The following is a 17,213-nucleotide window of genomic DNA, read 5'->3' as shown; positions in this document are numbered from 1 at the left end:
GCATTTGATTGGCCAAAACATGTCACTTGCACACGTGGCGCGATTTCATTGGCCTTTTAGCGTGACTTGGCATGCCTTGTCATTTTGACACGTGGCATGATCCTATTGGCTCTTCCGCTTGACTTGGCGCGTCACGTCATTTGACACGTGACACCAAACTAGGCCTCTAGGAAGATGTCATCTTGGGCTTAATGAAGTGGGCTCATCACTTTAGCCCAATTAAATGGACTAGCCTAATGGATTAAGACTTATTTATTTAATCCATATATATTGGACTTATATAATTAATTCAATTATAGTAGCCCATATATTTATTTGGACTAATATATCTTGAATATAAAATATAGTCCAAATTATTTTATGGATTTAATTTTAATAAAATTTACATGCCTACAAATGCCCCCTACTTCAAGACTTGTCAGGTATAAGCTTTAAGACTAGGCTTGAAGTATTATGGAGCAACATCTTTTTCTCTTTATTTTCACATAAAACGAAATACCAAAGTTCCAAATTTCAATCACGTTGAACAGTGTAGTTGCCCTCTAACATTCCATTTTGCCTTTTGGTAAAATAAACCTCTATTTTAATTGAAAATCATTATTGTCTTATGTGTAGTATTAGTGCAGTACATGTATCCAAATTTCTTTAGGATTGAGACAATGAATATTAAATGAACACTACACTTTGATTCCATCTCCAACACTACTTATTTCGGCAAGTACATGTATTCGAATCTCTTTAGGATTGAAACAATGAGACATTTTGAAGACTCACTTTGACTCCATCTCCAACACTAATTATTTCGGCCGCCTAAGCAATTCCAAATCTCTTTTGGTAATTGATTTCAGGTGATCCCACACCGAGACCTCACCTCCCAACCAGCTACATTGAAGATCTATATAAACCCCATGCCCATGTATTTATTAAGCATCAAATTGTAGCATCCACAAGCTGCCTTGGCTACGCGTTTTCACTAGTAGGAGGCAATCCCAAGGTAATTTTTCTTCTGTGTATTTTCCATCGTTTTTTTCCTTCTTCTTTTTTGTAGGTCAAATAAGAGGGATGTGTTCTTGTTAAACGAGATAAACCACGTATGAAGAAGACAATTTTGGGGTGTGAGGTGATGAATACTCATCTTTGCCCGAATATCGAAGATATTACTCTCAATGTGCCCCGACTATCGGAGAGATTTACTCACAATATGGCCCAACTATCGGAGAGATTACTCTCAATGTGCCCTGACTATCGGAGAGATTACTCTCAATATGGCCTACTATCGGAGAGATTACTCTCAATGTGCCCCAACTATCGGAGAGATTACTCTCAATGTGCCTCGACTATCGGAGAGATTACTTTCAATATGGCCCGACTATCGGAGAGATTACTCTCAAAATGACCCGACTATCAGAGAGATTACTCTCAAGGCGGCCCGACTATCGGAGAGATTACTCTCAAAATAATCCGACTATCGGAGAGGCCAACTTAAGGTGCAAAGGGACTCATATGTCCACCTTAAGATTGGAAAGTTATAGTTCTTTTTTAAGGACAAACCCACAAAGAGGCCGACTTAAGGTGCAAAGGGACTTATATGTCCACCTTAAGATTGGAAAGTTATAAAGCTTCAACTCGAAGACTTCATGGACTTGATGACGTCGACTTGAACACTTGGAAAACTTTGAAGATTCAGCGGACTTTGCAGACTTCAACTTGAAGACCGACACCTAAAGATTCGGCGGACTTTGATGTTTCAATATGAAATATTTGAGGGCTCAAATACTTCCACTTGAAGACCGACGAGTTTGAGGACCTCCACTTAAAGACTTCAGCTTGGAGACCTAGAGGGCTTAGATATCTCAACTTGAAGGGTGGCGAACGTGAAGACTTCCACTTGAAGATTTCAACTTGGAGACTTTGAGGGCTTGAATGTTTCAGCTTATCTTTTGCTTTACATTGTCTGACTTTTATCTTAGTCGCATAATTTCAGCTTTAAGCGCTTGAAATAAAAGATTCATATTTTGTCGTGGGAGAGTCTAAATAATGAACCATTTAATTTCTCAAAAATTAGACTTCAATATCTAAAATATATCCAAAATTTAGAATCAAACACCTTCAGAATCACCGTAGATAGTATTTTGAAACCAACTTTAGATTCCACCACGTTGAAAATTTTAGATTTGCGCAGCCTCACCAAACAAATCATATCTTGGTGTAGAAATATCGAAATTGCAATTCATTTATTGAAAACTAGACTTCAAAATCTAGAATATATTCAAAATTCTCAATCAAAAAACTTCAGAATTGTCCCAAATAATATTTTGAAATCAACTTTATATTGCAACATGCTATCAATTCTAGATTTGCGCAGTCTTTCCAAAAAATTCATATCTCGGTGTAGAGACGTCGAAATTATGAACCGTTTTATTTCTTGAAAACTAGACTTCAAGATATAGAACATATACAAAATTCTTAAACAAACAACTTCATAATTGTCCCAGATAATATTTTGAAATCAACTTTATATTGCACCACGCTATCTTGGTGTAGGAACGTCGAAATTATGAACCGTTTGATTTTTTGAAAACTATACTTCAAGATATAGAACATATCCAGAATTGTCAATCAAACAACTTCAGAATTGTCCCAGATAATATTTTGAAATCAACTTTATATTGCACCATGCTATCAATTCCAGATTTGCGCAGTCTCACAAAAAAAAATCATATCTTGGTATGGAAGCCTCGAGATCGGAAGATGTCTTACTTGCCATCAATCAAAATTTAAGAACTATATTCTCACAAATCCCTAGACTTCAATGCAAATACTTAACATCCTCCTAAAATCGGCCCATTGAAGATTTCAATTTACCATGGAGGGTTGCCCCATTTAAATCAAATGAGATCAAAGTTCAACAGGAGGATGACGTTTCAACTTGATTTTATATTCCTTCATACTTTATTCGAACAACAATTAGGGCAATATGTATCTTTTGAACTTATGCGGCTGAACTTATAATGAAACTCTAAGCTGCCTACTTACCTCGGCGAAGAGGATCAAGTCATACCGTAGTTCAGATGGGTGATTTTTTTTATATGTCCTAACTTTTTCCCAGGCCCCTCTTTCAAAGTTTTCAACCTAGCGGACTCTTTTTTTTTAATTTTTACGTCCTAACTTTTGCCTAGGCCGCCTCTTTCGAGATTTTCAACCTAGCGAACTTTTTTTTATAGGGGGTAGTACACAGTTTAGACTCATGCGAGCCAGGAGTGTAGAAACATGCAGTTTAGGCTCGTGCATCAAGGAGCGTTGCAACTTCAAGGATAATACTTCTTCAAAAACTTGCCATTGATAGGGCAGATTCTCATACCATCTGCATCAACCAGCTTGTAAGCCCCACTTGAGTAAGCTTCTTGTACGACATATGGCCCATCCCATTTTGAAGTGAACTTCCCTACAGGTTTATGGGAAGTAATTATGGGTCTTCGTACGGCAAGGACTTGATCTCCTACTTGAAAGGATCTCGGGCGAACTCTTTTATTGAAGCCACAAGATAATCGAGCTTGATAACATTCAAGACTCTGTTGAGCTTCCAATCTCTTTTCATCAAGAGATTCCAACTCTGCCAATCGAAGTCGAGCATTTTCTTCATCAGTGATCCCTTCTTGAATAGCCAGTCGTAACGAAGGTATTTGACGCTCAAGTGGCAAGACGGCTTCGACTCCATAAATGAGTGAATAAGGAGTCGCCTGTGTTGGCGTGCGGTGAGTCATCCTATATGCCCATAGAGCTTCTTCCATATGGTCATTCCAATCTCGTTTGGATTTGGAGATGACTTTCTTTAACAAGTTGCATAGAGTCTTGTTGAATGCCTCAGCTAGACCATTGGCGGCAACATTGTACATCGAAGAGTTACGTTGCTTGAAGCCAAAGAGATAACAAATCTTGTTCATCAGCCTATTGTCGAATGGCTTTCCATTATTCGTTATTATGTAACGAGGAATGCCAAAGCGATAAATAATGTTTACTCGGATGAAACTTGCAACATTTTCCTTCTTTACTTCCTTAAGAGCAACAACTTCAGCCCATTTTGAGAAGTAGTTAGTTGCAGCCAAGATGTATACGTGCCCACCAGGTGACTTTGGTAGTGGTCCAACAATATCCAATCCCCAAGCGTCAAATGGCCAGGATGCAATAGTCGGGTGCAACACTTCAGGAGGTTGATGAATAAAATTCGCATGGAATTAACAAGTCTTGAATCTTCGAGCATAGTCCAAGCAATCTTTTACCATCGTTGGCCAATAGTATCCCATCCTTTTTATATGGAAGTGGAGCTTTGGTCCAGACTGGTGTGACCCACATACCCCATAATGCGCTTCTTGCAAAGCTTGGAGTGCTTCATCTTCCCATAAGCATCACAAGAGTACTCCTTCGGATGATCTTCTGTATAGGGTATCTTTGTAGTAAAGGAAGCGAGGTGCACGACGACAGCTTTCAGTTCTTCTCTGCGGATTTTCTGGAAGTATCCCATAGCACAAGTAGTCGATAATGGGTTATATCCATTCTTCTTTCTTGACTTCAGAAATAGCAACAAAATGCTTAGTTCATTTTCTTCACCTTCGACCTTATTTGGCAGCGGTACTACCCATTTTTGGCAGACAGTAACTTGCGCTTGATCAGGCAGGGTTAAAGATGAAGCTAGGGCAGCTAAAGCATTCGCCTTCTTATTTTCTTTCCTTGGCACATGCTGAATAGTCACATCACCGAGGCACCCCATTAAATTTTTAGCGTAATCATGATATGGGCGTAGTTCAGGCTCTTGACCTCGTAACTACCTAAAAGTTGATTGACTACTAACTGAGAGTCACCAAAGACTTGCAATTGCAACCGCTTCATTTCGATAGCCATTTCTTGCCCAAGTATTAGTGCTTGACACTCAGCAACGTTGTTAGAGCAGAGTTGCGTCAATGTAAAAGAGTAGGGCAGAACTTCACCTTGAGAGGTGACATATACTACACCAGCACCAGCTCATCCGCGATGTGCAACACCATCAAAGTACATCTTCCAGGGAGGCTGAACTTCGATGACCATGGCGTCCTCACCAGGTAGTTCGTTAGTTAGCTCCCAATCATCAAGTATAGGGTGATCTGCCAAAAGGTCCGCTAACGCTTGTCCTTTTATAGACTTTTGAGGGATGTACGCGATTTCAAATTGTTGAAACTGGAGGTACCACCTAGCTAGTCGATCACTAAGGACAGGTTTTGACATCACGAACTTGATGAGCTTTGCTCTAGAAACCAAATGAACGACATGAGCTTAAAAGTAGTGCTTCAACTTTTGAATGAGAAGACTAGCGCCAAACATAACTTTTCAATTGGCGAATAATTCAGCTCATTTGGTGTCATCATCCTGCTCAAGTAGTAAAGGGAGTTTTCTTTCCCTTCACTATTTTCTTGGGCCAACAACACTCTAACAGACCTTTCTTATGCTGAAATGTATAGTATCAACGGCTTTCCAAGTATAGGAGCTGCCAACACCGAAGGCTTCATCAAGTAGGATTTAATGCTCTCAAAGGCATTGCTACATGCTTGGTCCCATTTGAAAGGGACACCTTTCTTCATAAGGCGACTGAATGGTTAGCACCTCCCATCTAGGTTTGAGATGAATTTCCTAAGGTATACTAGTTTTCCTTGCAGACTTTTCAATTCATGAATATTCCGAGGCTCATGCATTTTTAAGATTGCATCTATTTTGGATTGATTAATTTCAATCACTCGATGTCGAACAATGAAACCAAGGAACTTCCCAGAAGTAACTCCAAAGGCACATTTCAATGGATTCATCCTAAGTTGGTACCTCCGGAGCAACTCAAACATCATTCTCAAGTCTTTCAAGTGGTCGCCCTTCTCTCTTGATTTTACCACCAAGTCATCAACATAGCATTCGACATTCTTATGGAAAAGATCGTCAAAAATATTTTGCATATCCCTTTGGTAAGTAGCACCAACGTTCTTCAAGCCAAAAGGCATTACCTTGTAGCAATAAATACCCTTGGGGGTGCGGAACGCAGTAAGCTCTTCATCTTTTGGTGCCATGCAAATTTGGTTATAGCCTGATGAACCGTCCATAAATGACATGGCCTCGTACCCAGTAGTAGCATCGATCATCAGTTCTGGAATGGGAAGCGGGAACTCATCTTTTGGACATGCATTGTTAAGATCCCTAAAGTCAACACACACTCGAATCTGGCCATTTTTTTCCTTACAGGGACAATACTTGAAACCCATGTTGGGTATTTAACTTCACGAATAAAGCCAGTTTCGATGAGTTTGTTAACTTCTATTTCAATCAAGGGAACCAAGTCCGGCCTAAAACGCCTTTGAGCTTGTTTAACAGGGCGAGCACCATTTTTGACTGCAAGGTGATGGACTGCTACTTTCAGGTCCAAGCCAGGCATCTCTTTGTAACTCCAAGCGAAGACATCCCCGAACTCCATGAGTAACTCAATATAAGTACTTTCTTCATCAACTTCTAGTAAAGCACTTAGGTAGGTGGGTCTTGGTTCTTCATCAGTGCCAAGGTTAACTTCTTTTAAGGCATCAATCGTTGCCTTCACCCCTTCTTCAAGTTCTGGAGGAACATCATTTGCAACTTCATCTTCTTGAGGGTCCCCATCATCGAAGGATATATGATAACATGGTGAAACATCATCCAATTTCTCGTCATCCTCCATTAGAGATAAAATACCATGCTCGCCTTGTGCAGTAACATGATACGAAGAACCCACACTTTCTTCGTCTTCATCATGTTTTTTAGTGTAGACCACAGTGTATGGCTTCACCTTCAGTACTTCATCACACGAAACCATGACTTTTGTTTGTCGCTTCATTCTAGAAGGAACCAAACTTTGGAAATCTTTAGAGATCTTGTGAATTTTAGGTAAATCGGGTGTTCTTGTATTTTGATAATTTCTCTGGAACTTATTCCCCTTCTTTAATGGACCCAATCTCTCAAATACGGAAGTTCTCACAGTTGATTTTCCAAGTCGATCAAAGACAGAAGGCATGTTAGAAGCGGCAGATTCGTCTTCTACACTGATATAATTGCTACTCGCCCTTTTTATTGAGATGCGCACTGGTGACGGTTGCTTGTATCCCAGACTTTCACGTGGTTGCCTCATTGCAACTTCTGATGGGAGCTTCCCTAACTTTGATGGCTCAATGGGATTGTATCCATCTTTTGCAAATACCTTGGAAGCGTTAGGATCAAAACCTTCATCTGTTCGCTTTGTAGGGAGTGCCACATTCTGCAAATAATTTTGGGTTACAAATCCTGCAGGCGGATTTAAGGACAACTTTACTGTCTCAATTCATTTTACCGGAAGAGTTAACTTCCTTAGCGTCTTGGTTTGGAGATTATATGATTCGCCATCGTCTTTCTTCCTTTTAGGGACATATTGGAGCGTGAGTCTTACTTTATTTCCATAAGACGTAATACCCCCATTTATGAGATTTATTCATGTTGGTAGGTACCTCCTCATTAACAGCTTTGGCCTTACCAATAGTCACATCAGCTCTTTTAGTTATGGGCTCGTCATTCTTGCTTTTCATGCCACCATCAACTTTTATCTCCTTCACAATGCGGTTCTTCAAGTAGAACTTTGCATCGGCGAAGTGTGACTCAGCCTCGGTGAATGGCTCATCGCCAGCAAGTATCTTCTTCTCGACTTCGCCCTCATAGTATTTCAAACAATGATGGTAGGTAGATGGAACCACTTTGTTCTCATGTATCCAAGGCCTTCCAAGCAAGACGTTGTATGAAGTCTTTGCATCGATCACATGTAGCCATGCACTTGATTGCATATCTTCAATAGTGATTTCCAACTTGACCGCGCCTATGGCTCTTTGCCCCCATTGGTTGAATTTTTGGGTCATCACATGACTTTCTGAGAGTTCGCTCATGGGAATACCAAGTTCTTTCACAGTACGAATTGGCAAAATGTTCACTGAGGATCCTCCATCAACCAAAATTTGATTTACCCTTTCATCACGTATATAGCCAACAAGATACAATGGGCGGTTATGAAGAGTGTCACCTAGCAAAACATTGTCATTTGTGAACGTGACTTTTTCCTCACAAACATTAACTTCTGAGGAGTGGACTCAGTGAAATTTTCCGAAGATGGTTCCAATGGTAGGTCATCATTATTTTCTTCCCCTTTGTCAGCATGGCAACAAGAGGCATCAATGCCCTCATGGGAAATCTTCGTGCGGAACCAACTTGGTAAAAACTCCTCCAAGGTCACTGGATTTCGTGGCTTTTGAGAATGGTGCATCTCCACTTTTGCTTTCTTCAAATGCCTAACTGGATTCTTTTTCGTTGGTTTTTTTACCATCATCTTTCTTGTTGGTTGTTCTATTGATTCTTTTTGTGGGCTCCTTGTGTGGCACCTACGACGAGTCACCAACGTCCAACCTTCATCATCATCAGGTTGATCATCTTCAACTTTGTTGTTCACCAGTAATTCTTCATTTTTGATTCCTTTTAAACTACATAACTCATCTAGACTGAATGAGCCAAAGGTGATAGAGACTTGGTTTGCGCTTGCCTTCTTATCTTCAAGCACGATCTTCTTTTCACGGGCCAAGTCCATAACTTTGTCCTTGAAGACAAAGCACTTGTCCAGAGGGTGGCTTACAAGTCGGTGATATTTGCAGTAATTTGGGTCATTTGTTTTCCCAACTTCATTTGGTCGCTTCATCTCCGGAAGCTCAATGAGATTTAACTCGAGGAGTTCTTCGAAAATGCCTGGCACATCAGAATCCAGGAATGGGTACTCTTTCTCCTGCATTTCTTTTAGAGTCAACTTTCCACTTGACTTATCTTGAAAAGAAGTGGATTTCATACTCTGCTTCTTACTCACCTTCGTCGTGAACTTCATAGGTGACGTGTTGACATTCATAGCTTCTTTGCTTTCAGACTTGGGTACGAACTTGCCCCACTTCCTGACTTCTTGCTTGTCACTCCCTTTGCGAGGTTCATAGATGGGTAGCCTTTCATTTCCAGCGGAGGCCATGCTCAATTCCATGTCATGGTCACGAGTTGCAAGTTCTTCAAATGTGTCAGGCTTGATACCTTGCAAGATGTAGCACAATACCCAATGCATGCCTTGGATGCACATCTCTATGCCTGAAGCTTCACTAAGCCTGTCTTTGCAGTTGAGGCTTGCATTCCTCCAACGATTGATAAAGTCGATAACTGGTTCCCCTTTCGTTGACGAGTATTTGTAGGTTCTATCATACTCATAGTGCATCTCGTACTATAAAAGCGATTGAGAAAGTCTTGCTCTAGTTGATCCCAGCTATCGATAGATCCAACCTCGAGGTCTGTGTACCAGTCAAAAGTATTTCCGTTTAGCGAGCGGACAAACTGCTTGTTGCACGTCTCCACGAAGTGCGCAAACTATTAAAACTTTGGAGGTTGATATCTAGCATGCATCTTCAACATATCGACCCTTGTAGTGTACTGTTTTGCATATGTAAGGGAGGATTTGACGGCAACTTCATATTTGTTCTTAATGGTTCCTTCAATGAACTCCTTCAGTTGATCGATTGGAATCATCCCTTCAGATGAGACAGGGATAGCCTTAGTGGATGTTGCTTGTCTTGGGGGAGAGTCACTCTCTAGAACTTCTGAGAGCTTGCCAGGTGTATGGGTGGATTCTTCTTCCATCAAGGTTCCCACCGTGTCTGTTAGCTTGTCAATTCTAGCCTCTTGATATTGCATGCATTTGGTCAAGCCAGCGATTGCTTCCATCAAGTTTGTCAACTACTCCTCCATAGATGAAGTGTTTGTCACTATGGCTTGCATGATTGTCGTGGACGACGGAGAGTAGCATGAATTTTTACACAGGTTGATCCTTGATTGGCTCACGCTATGTGGTGTAAGTGGGGAGGATCCATTACTTGAAGCATCATCATCTTCCTTCATAACAGAGTGCTTGGATCCGGAGAGGTCAAGCAGAGCAAGAGTTTTATTGATCTTTTCAGCAATATCGCTTCCTCTTTCAGATGCGTTTGTGGAAGATCTTGCTCCTTTTGAGGATGAAGATCCGAAAACAGGGGTTGACGCGGATGACACTTGGGGTGTTTGTTGTCCTAAAGAGCTTACTTTGCTCCTCGTAACTGGTCCGAAGCTTCCAAAGGTAACATCGAGGATGCTTTCCACATCAGCATAGAACTTGGAGTTAGCAGCTTTGGTGGAAGTTGAACCGGAGTTGATTTTCTTTGAAGCCATTTCAATGTTCTTGGACTTTAGTGATTGAAAAGTTGAGATGAGAGGTAGAGATTGTCCCACCGAGTGTACCAGAATTTGTAGACAATAAATTTGCGTCAAGAAAATAAAATCAAGACCGAAAAATATCGCAACAATCGTAGTATTTTATTTCGAATATTTGAGTGTTACAATCTCTATGATTCCTCTGATTCTTCTTTTCAATAGTAAATAAATTCAAGGGACTTTGAGCTTGATCTTGAATCTATATTTGTTTCCACGAACGATGATCTTGTTCTTGAGCTTGAGCTTGATTGCATGAACTTGATCTTGATTCGTTCTTCGTTCTTGAGCTTGAACTTGATTTGTTCTTCTTGAACTTGATTGCTTGAAGCTTGAAACTTGTAGAAAAATTTGCGGTGTTTGATCCACGAGCTCTTTCTTGCTTCTTGTTATAACCTTTGGTCTTTTTTCTGAGTTATGAAGACCCCTATTTATAGTTGTGGAAGGGAAGAGTTATGATAAAAACAAACTCTTTCCGACCAATCAACAAACTCTTTCCGACCAATCAAATTGAAGTGTGACATGGCCGCATTTGATTGGCCATAACATGTCACTTGCACACGTGGCACGATTTCATTGGCCTTTTAGCGTGACTTGGCATGCCTTGTCATTTTGACACGTGGCATGATCCTATTGTCTCTTCCACTTGACTTGGCGCGCCATGTCATTCGACACGTGACACCAAACTGGGCCTCTAGAAGATGTCATCTTGGGCTTAATGAAGATTAAATGGACTAGCCCAATGGATTAAGACTTATTTATTTAATCCATATATATTGAACTTATATAATTAATTCAATTATAGTAGCCCATATATTTATTTGGACCAATATATCTTGAATTTCATGGATTTAATTTTAATAAAATTTACATGCCTACAAAAAGTATATTAAAAGAATTGATACATCTATTAATACAATTACAAAATTTGTACAACAAATTTTTTTCGATTCTTCATTAGATAACTTATAAATTTGTTTCACATAAAGAAGCTTAATACAATAGAAAGATAGCTAAAAAAATAGTCATACGCCAATGAGAAAAAAGGATAGATAGTTAAAGTTACTACTCATGAACTTACACGAACAATTTTGTTTTTATAAGCAGTTGTTTGAGACTTTCAGTCTTGAATTTTTGCTTTGGTCAAGCCATATTCAATATGAAAGTAGATGACAGAAATCCAACCGCGTTACATATGTCTAAATACCTAACTTCTCCACGTTGGAAAATAAACATAGCATTTAAAATAAAGGTTTTAAATACATAGTTTTTGGGTTCAATATATTTATTAAAACTGCATAAAGATGTACTGTAACTTTATTTAACTCATAAAAAAGTAAAGCAGAACTCTATGGACAAAATTTCTTTGCTATATGTCGATTGGACTAAAAATTTCTTCGATAAATTCTTTTCGAGAAGTCTATTGTCAAAGAATATGATTATGTGACTCGTAAAATGAGAAATACAACTCTCGTTTTTTTGTGGGGTCTTATTCACCCGGTGTCCATACTTGTATTATATTGGAGCTTGATTATATTTGGATTCGCGTCGGTTAAGGTTCATTCAAGGGGGAAACACTTCGTAACAGAATTTTTTCCATACCCATGACTCAAAGCCGTGACGTCTGTTAAGGGTGGAGGGATCTTATCCATCTCACCACATGTAATATATAGTAAGATAAATTAATCTCTATCGACACAATATGTTTGGCGTATGTCTATTATTGATATAGTACTCCTACACTCATCTTTTCGTACTCCCACAGTACATCCTACGCAGAGAGCAATGTGAAGAATTGTTTGTACGCTTTTAACTTCAGGTTCTAAATCGAGAATGTAGAGCACAAATGTAATAACTCGAATATTTTTTTATTCTAATAAATTATGAAATTTGAGAATCAGTTTTATTTATAACTATTGGTTCAATTAGTAAACTAATGGGAGGAAATTTATTATAATATACTAGTATTTATGAACGTGCGTTGCACGTTAATTAATAATGGCACGTGATGATTTAAACATTTATTTATATGAAGGAATAATAAAATTTAATAATGAGAGAAATTTTATGTTTAATAACACAACAATCATCAAATGCCAAAAAATATTATTACATTAGCATAATATATGAATTTATAATAAAAGACCATCATCAAAACTTACACAAATAATCAATATTGTCACGTTAGTTAGATAATTATGTATTATAGTTTAAAAGTTTTTAATGTGATGGCATATTAACGAATACTTCTTTGTGGATAATTTTTTTTCCCCGTATATGTTTCATCCTAATGCTTTGGTTGCTCTGCCTTAACCATAACTCTTGTTGCCGATCTTGATATCCCTCTTGAAAGTGCAACATACAATTGTTCGTGCAAGAAAACATACTGCGATAAATATAGTCCAATATTTAGGATGTATGCCCTTGCGCTTTATTTATTATATTTGCAAAACATAAACATACTAAAAATTATTTCCACACAAATTTAAAAGAATATTCCTTAGTTTCGGAAGATAAAAGTTGAATTCAGTGATAAGAATATACTTAGAAATACATTGACCCGTATCATAATTTTTGCATGTATGATATTATTGTCAAAACTTCTATATACCATATGTGTGCTATTACATAAGTTATTCGGCGTATCTAAGTTTTTCAGTAGCATGATGGGCATATTCTATTCTTGCTTTTATATTTTTTGTCAGTTGAATCTTTTTCATTTGAGGCCAGAAGTATAACTTTGAGAAGATAGCTTTTACCGTCTCAACTTTTGTCGATTTTGAAACTACTGGTAGTACTTGATAGAAATTACCTCCCAAACCATTAATTTTTCACCAAACGGTTCATTAATATCTAATATATCTCTAGAACTCTAGGCAATTATTTCGATCGTTTGACACTTAGCCATAAGTGCTTCATCCCATATTATCAATTTTGGTTTCCTTATAAATTTAGCATCATTGCTCTGATTTGATATATTTGTGATGATTATTTAAGTTGTTTAAAAAGGTATATCAAATCTAAAGTCCTCACAATAAAATTGTTATTGGTACACCACTTGCTATTATTGTTAATAGTACCATGCCTCTTAATATGATATTTGCAAGTAATACATGACATAGAAATATTATTTCAATTCCGCCGGAGGCATCTACAAAGAATAATCATGTTATACCAGAGTCGACTCTTTATAATATAGTTTGAAAATCCTGTTCTTGATTAGTATTTAGCTTTGATTGTGCTTCCTCAGACACGTATATCATTTTGATTCTTAATAATGTACTATTCTTTTTTACTTTGTGTTCTAACGCTCTTTTATGGAATAAATTTATGTACCCTAAGATTTTTTTTTAAATTTGAATAAGAATTTTACTCATATGATGAATTTAAAAAATAATTGAATTAGATTCTCTTGCTAAATATTAATTTTAAAATTTAATTATTTTGCTTTAATATAAAAAATAATTTATTTTATGTTGATTCAGATGTTAATATTAGTTCATCTCTTGGTTTGACTATTTAACCTTAATTATAATTTTATCCACCATAAATTTTATTTTCAAAGAGTAAAAGATTGATATGACATTTCACTTTTAGATCGTTATGCTTGTAGAATCATTAGTGGTGTTGACTCTTACCAATCATTATTTTTTCTCTTTATCACACATTTATATTCTTAAATATTTTTTTAATTATTTTTAATAATTTGATATTTTTCAATATTACACGAAAAATTGATTAAAATATATTATCTGAGTAGAAAAATACTTTAAATATAAAATAAAAATATATTAACGTGGGGGTATCTTTTTCCCAATTTCAACTCTTTATGCAGTCCATTTAATATTACTTTTATTTTTTCTTGGTATTGGACATTATGGAGTGGTAATGTATTGTCAATACGGAGGATTCTTATGAAATTAATTTTATAAAACTTTTCTACATATTTTTAATAAGAATATAATAGATAAAATTTTATTCATTTTAAAAGTTTAAATATTAAAAATTAGCATAGAAGGTATTGTAGTCCAAAAAATAGGTTATTACACTTATGTCATTTCCTTATGAGTTCTTTAGCTTAATATTTTAGGGCTATTTTGGTATATTGATATTGTATTTATGCTTTTAAAATAATACAGTTTCTCTTTTTTCTAAATAAATTTGGACAATACAATACATTATCAAACTAAATTAGTAATAGGACATTATAATATGTTTTTAAATTAAATTACTAATAGAAATTTTTAAGAAGTATATCCTAAAAGTAATAGGATTACATGACTAAAAATATTTAATTGTATAATTGACCTATATTACGTCATACATGCAAAAACATCATGTGCCATCTATATGACCTAATGCATGAAAAGAGATTCAGAAATTTAGGTCAATGAAAGGATTTTGATTGTTCAATTTTATATGAATTAGACATCCGAAAGTAATTATACTAATAGGATTCCTAAAGTTAATCATGTAAGATTCCTAACGTGTAGTATTGTCCTAAAACTAATAGGATTAGAAGGCTAATATCTAGAATTCCGGTTGTGCCCTTTTATTATGAGTTATTATGCTTAATATTATAAGGTTATTTTTGTAAATGTGATGCACAAAATATCTTACCAAAAGTATTAAACAATCAATTGCGTAAATATTCTAAAATTATTTGTTACTAAATATGTATGAACTTCAATAATCAATTCCTAAAAAAAATATTTCAAACCAACTCAATAATAAATTTTTGATAATAATCTAATAACAATGGAACTAAACATTTTGAAATTTATGCTAAAAGTTGTAAAATCACTTAAACAATGCAACAATACTTCATAACAGAACAAGTATTCAAAACGTATAGTCTTGCCATGTAATTATAATATTTAACAATGAGGATATCAAAGTCATATGTCTTTAAATTAAGATACATTAATAACGAAAAATATAGAGATAGCCGTTCTTACCCTCCTGTTATCCTATAGCAAGTATTACGAAGCTTATATGTCATGATTCTTAAGCATGGTAGTTAGTGAAATTTTAACATTAAGCCAGTATCAGATATCACGTATAAGGATTGAGCTATACATGTGCATGATTCAAATTTTATAGTCGAAGTTGTAACTTATCACCTTTATTTTAGTTGGATTGAATGATTAACTCAAACCTTTAATCACTTCTCTTCAAGTGTATCAAGTAAAACTTTTTATGTTAAAAGAAATGTAAACTTTCATGTGACAAAATCTAATAATTTCAATGTGTTATTTAAAAGATTATAGAGACATGAACTCAAGCAAACTTAAACTACTAAAGAAAAATTTGAATTATTGAAGGAATTCATTATTCGGGCATAAACCTAATATTTGGGCAGGCAAATAATCATAAAATATCCTTTTAGCCTTGTTATATACGACACTAGTCTTTGAGCAATGGAAAGCTTAAATACATCTAATTAATTTATTGGATGGATATTTTATTTGAAAAACAAAATATGTGAATAAAATAATATAGCTATTTTTACACTTTTATACCCGAAGTTAACCCCAAGCGTGCAAAATCTTATAACCAAAGTGAGATGCACCTACACAAAGACAACATAATGACCATTTAGAAAAGAACTAAACAAAAGATTAAATAGACAAAATCAAAAGAACAAAAGAAAAGAAAACCGCCTTCGGTTGGCATCTAATACATAAGAAACTAAAGATAATCAACATATAATTAAAAGCAAGAAAGAAGCCAAAAATTACAAATCAATTCATTTTTTTACGTTGATCTCCAAAGATTTTAGAATACCCTTCCGTATCTTTTTCTCTATTAAAGATAAAAAATTTACAACAACGTAAAAAATAGTTCTTTAATATAGCTTATTTTCTCCAAAAGGAACAAAAATATTTTTTTAATTTTGTATTCCAACATTCCAAGAATGTGTGCTGCTTGACGTGACTGCAAGAACGTTCATGAGTCTATCTGCATTATTAAAAAGCCTTAAAAATTAAATAATAGCATATCAAAGTTAGTCGAATCAAAGAAAAAAATATATAAGTAGGAACAACATGCATGATCACCAATGAAGATGCAATAGTCTCTGTATCTATGTAAATCTGCAAACACATAATGAAGGTTGAAATAAGTGAAAACTTTTGTGCTATATAATTTTATGGAACAAAAAGGTGTTGAATTTTTTAGATTTCTTAGGATCCATGTTCTCTTTGATTTAATGAGAAATTCCATATATGTAGAGCCTATTCTAAATAAATTAAAACTTAGTATTTCCTTACCATTCTCAAACAGTAAAACTTCTATTGCCAAGTGAACGAATAAGAAAGATTCCTCGATCTTGTACAACTCTGTAAAATAAGGTTAATTTGATGTGTCGGTGATGAGCAGTCCAAAACCACTAAGTCGACAAAGAATTATACCTAATATCAAATTTATAGGATCGTCATAGGTATAGTTTAAATCAGTAAAGAATTGCACCCTTGAGTGATTTACAATTATAATCTTAAATTATACAAATATTTAAGGGTATTAAAGTCAATGCTACAAGGATATTTTAGTCATCCAACATTTAGCATAAAATATTCGTACTTTTATAATAATATAGATAGATATAGATATAAAATAGTGTATTAAACAAATAGTTACTAATTACATATTAAAAATTAAAATTTTGAGGTAAGTAGCTTTAGATCGAAAAGGATAACACATGGGCCGAACCCACCTTTTCCTTTTTTTTTTCGTGTAAAATAACTTAGGGTGTAGAGATGATAATTGTTGCTTTTACACTGTGTTTGGACGGTTGTTTCCGGTTGTATTGTATTGGATTGTTACCTCACATACAATGTTTGTTTTGATTGTTTATATAAAACTGATTGTATCGTATTGTTTAATCC

At 35.7% G+C, this 17,213-nt stretch overlaps 1 protein-coding gene across 1 annotated transcript; it reads right to left on the bottom strand.

The window, feature by feature from the left end:
- Positions 1-5,019: 5,019 nt before the first annotated feature.
- On the bottom strand, positions 5,020-9,807 carry LOC138880064 (uncharacterized). Its single transcript, XM_070159716.1, has 4 exons — positions 9,672-9,807; positions 7,524-8,086; positions 6,397-7,297; positions 5,020-5,306 (listed from the first exon to the last, which is right to left on the bottom strand). Exons 1-4 carry the CDS (start codon positions 9,805-9,807, stop codon positions 5,020-5,022), a joined length of 1,887 nt encoding a protein of 628 aa, XP_070015817.1.
- Between the last annotated feature and the right edge of the window lie 7,406 nt (positions 9,808-17,213).

Source organism: Nicotiana sylvestris, chromosome 10 (assembly GCF_000393655.2).
Source record: "Nicotiana sylvestris chromosome 10, ASM39365v2, whole genome shotgun sequence".
In the NCBI taxonomy this organism is placed as follows: Eukaryota; Viridiplantae; Streptophyta; class Magnoliopsida; order Solanales; family Solanaceae; genus Nicotiana; species Nicotiana sylvestris.
The sequence above is the reverse complement of the archived record's forward strand: the minus strand, read 5'-3'. Positions and strand labels throughout refer to the sequence as shown.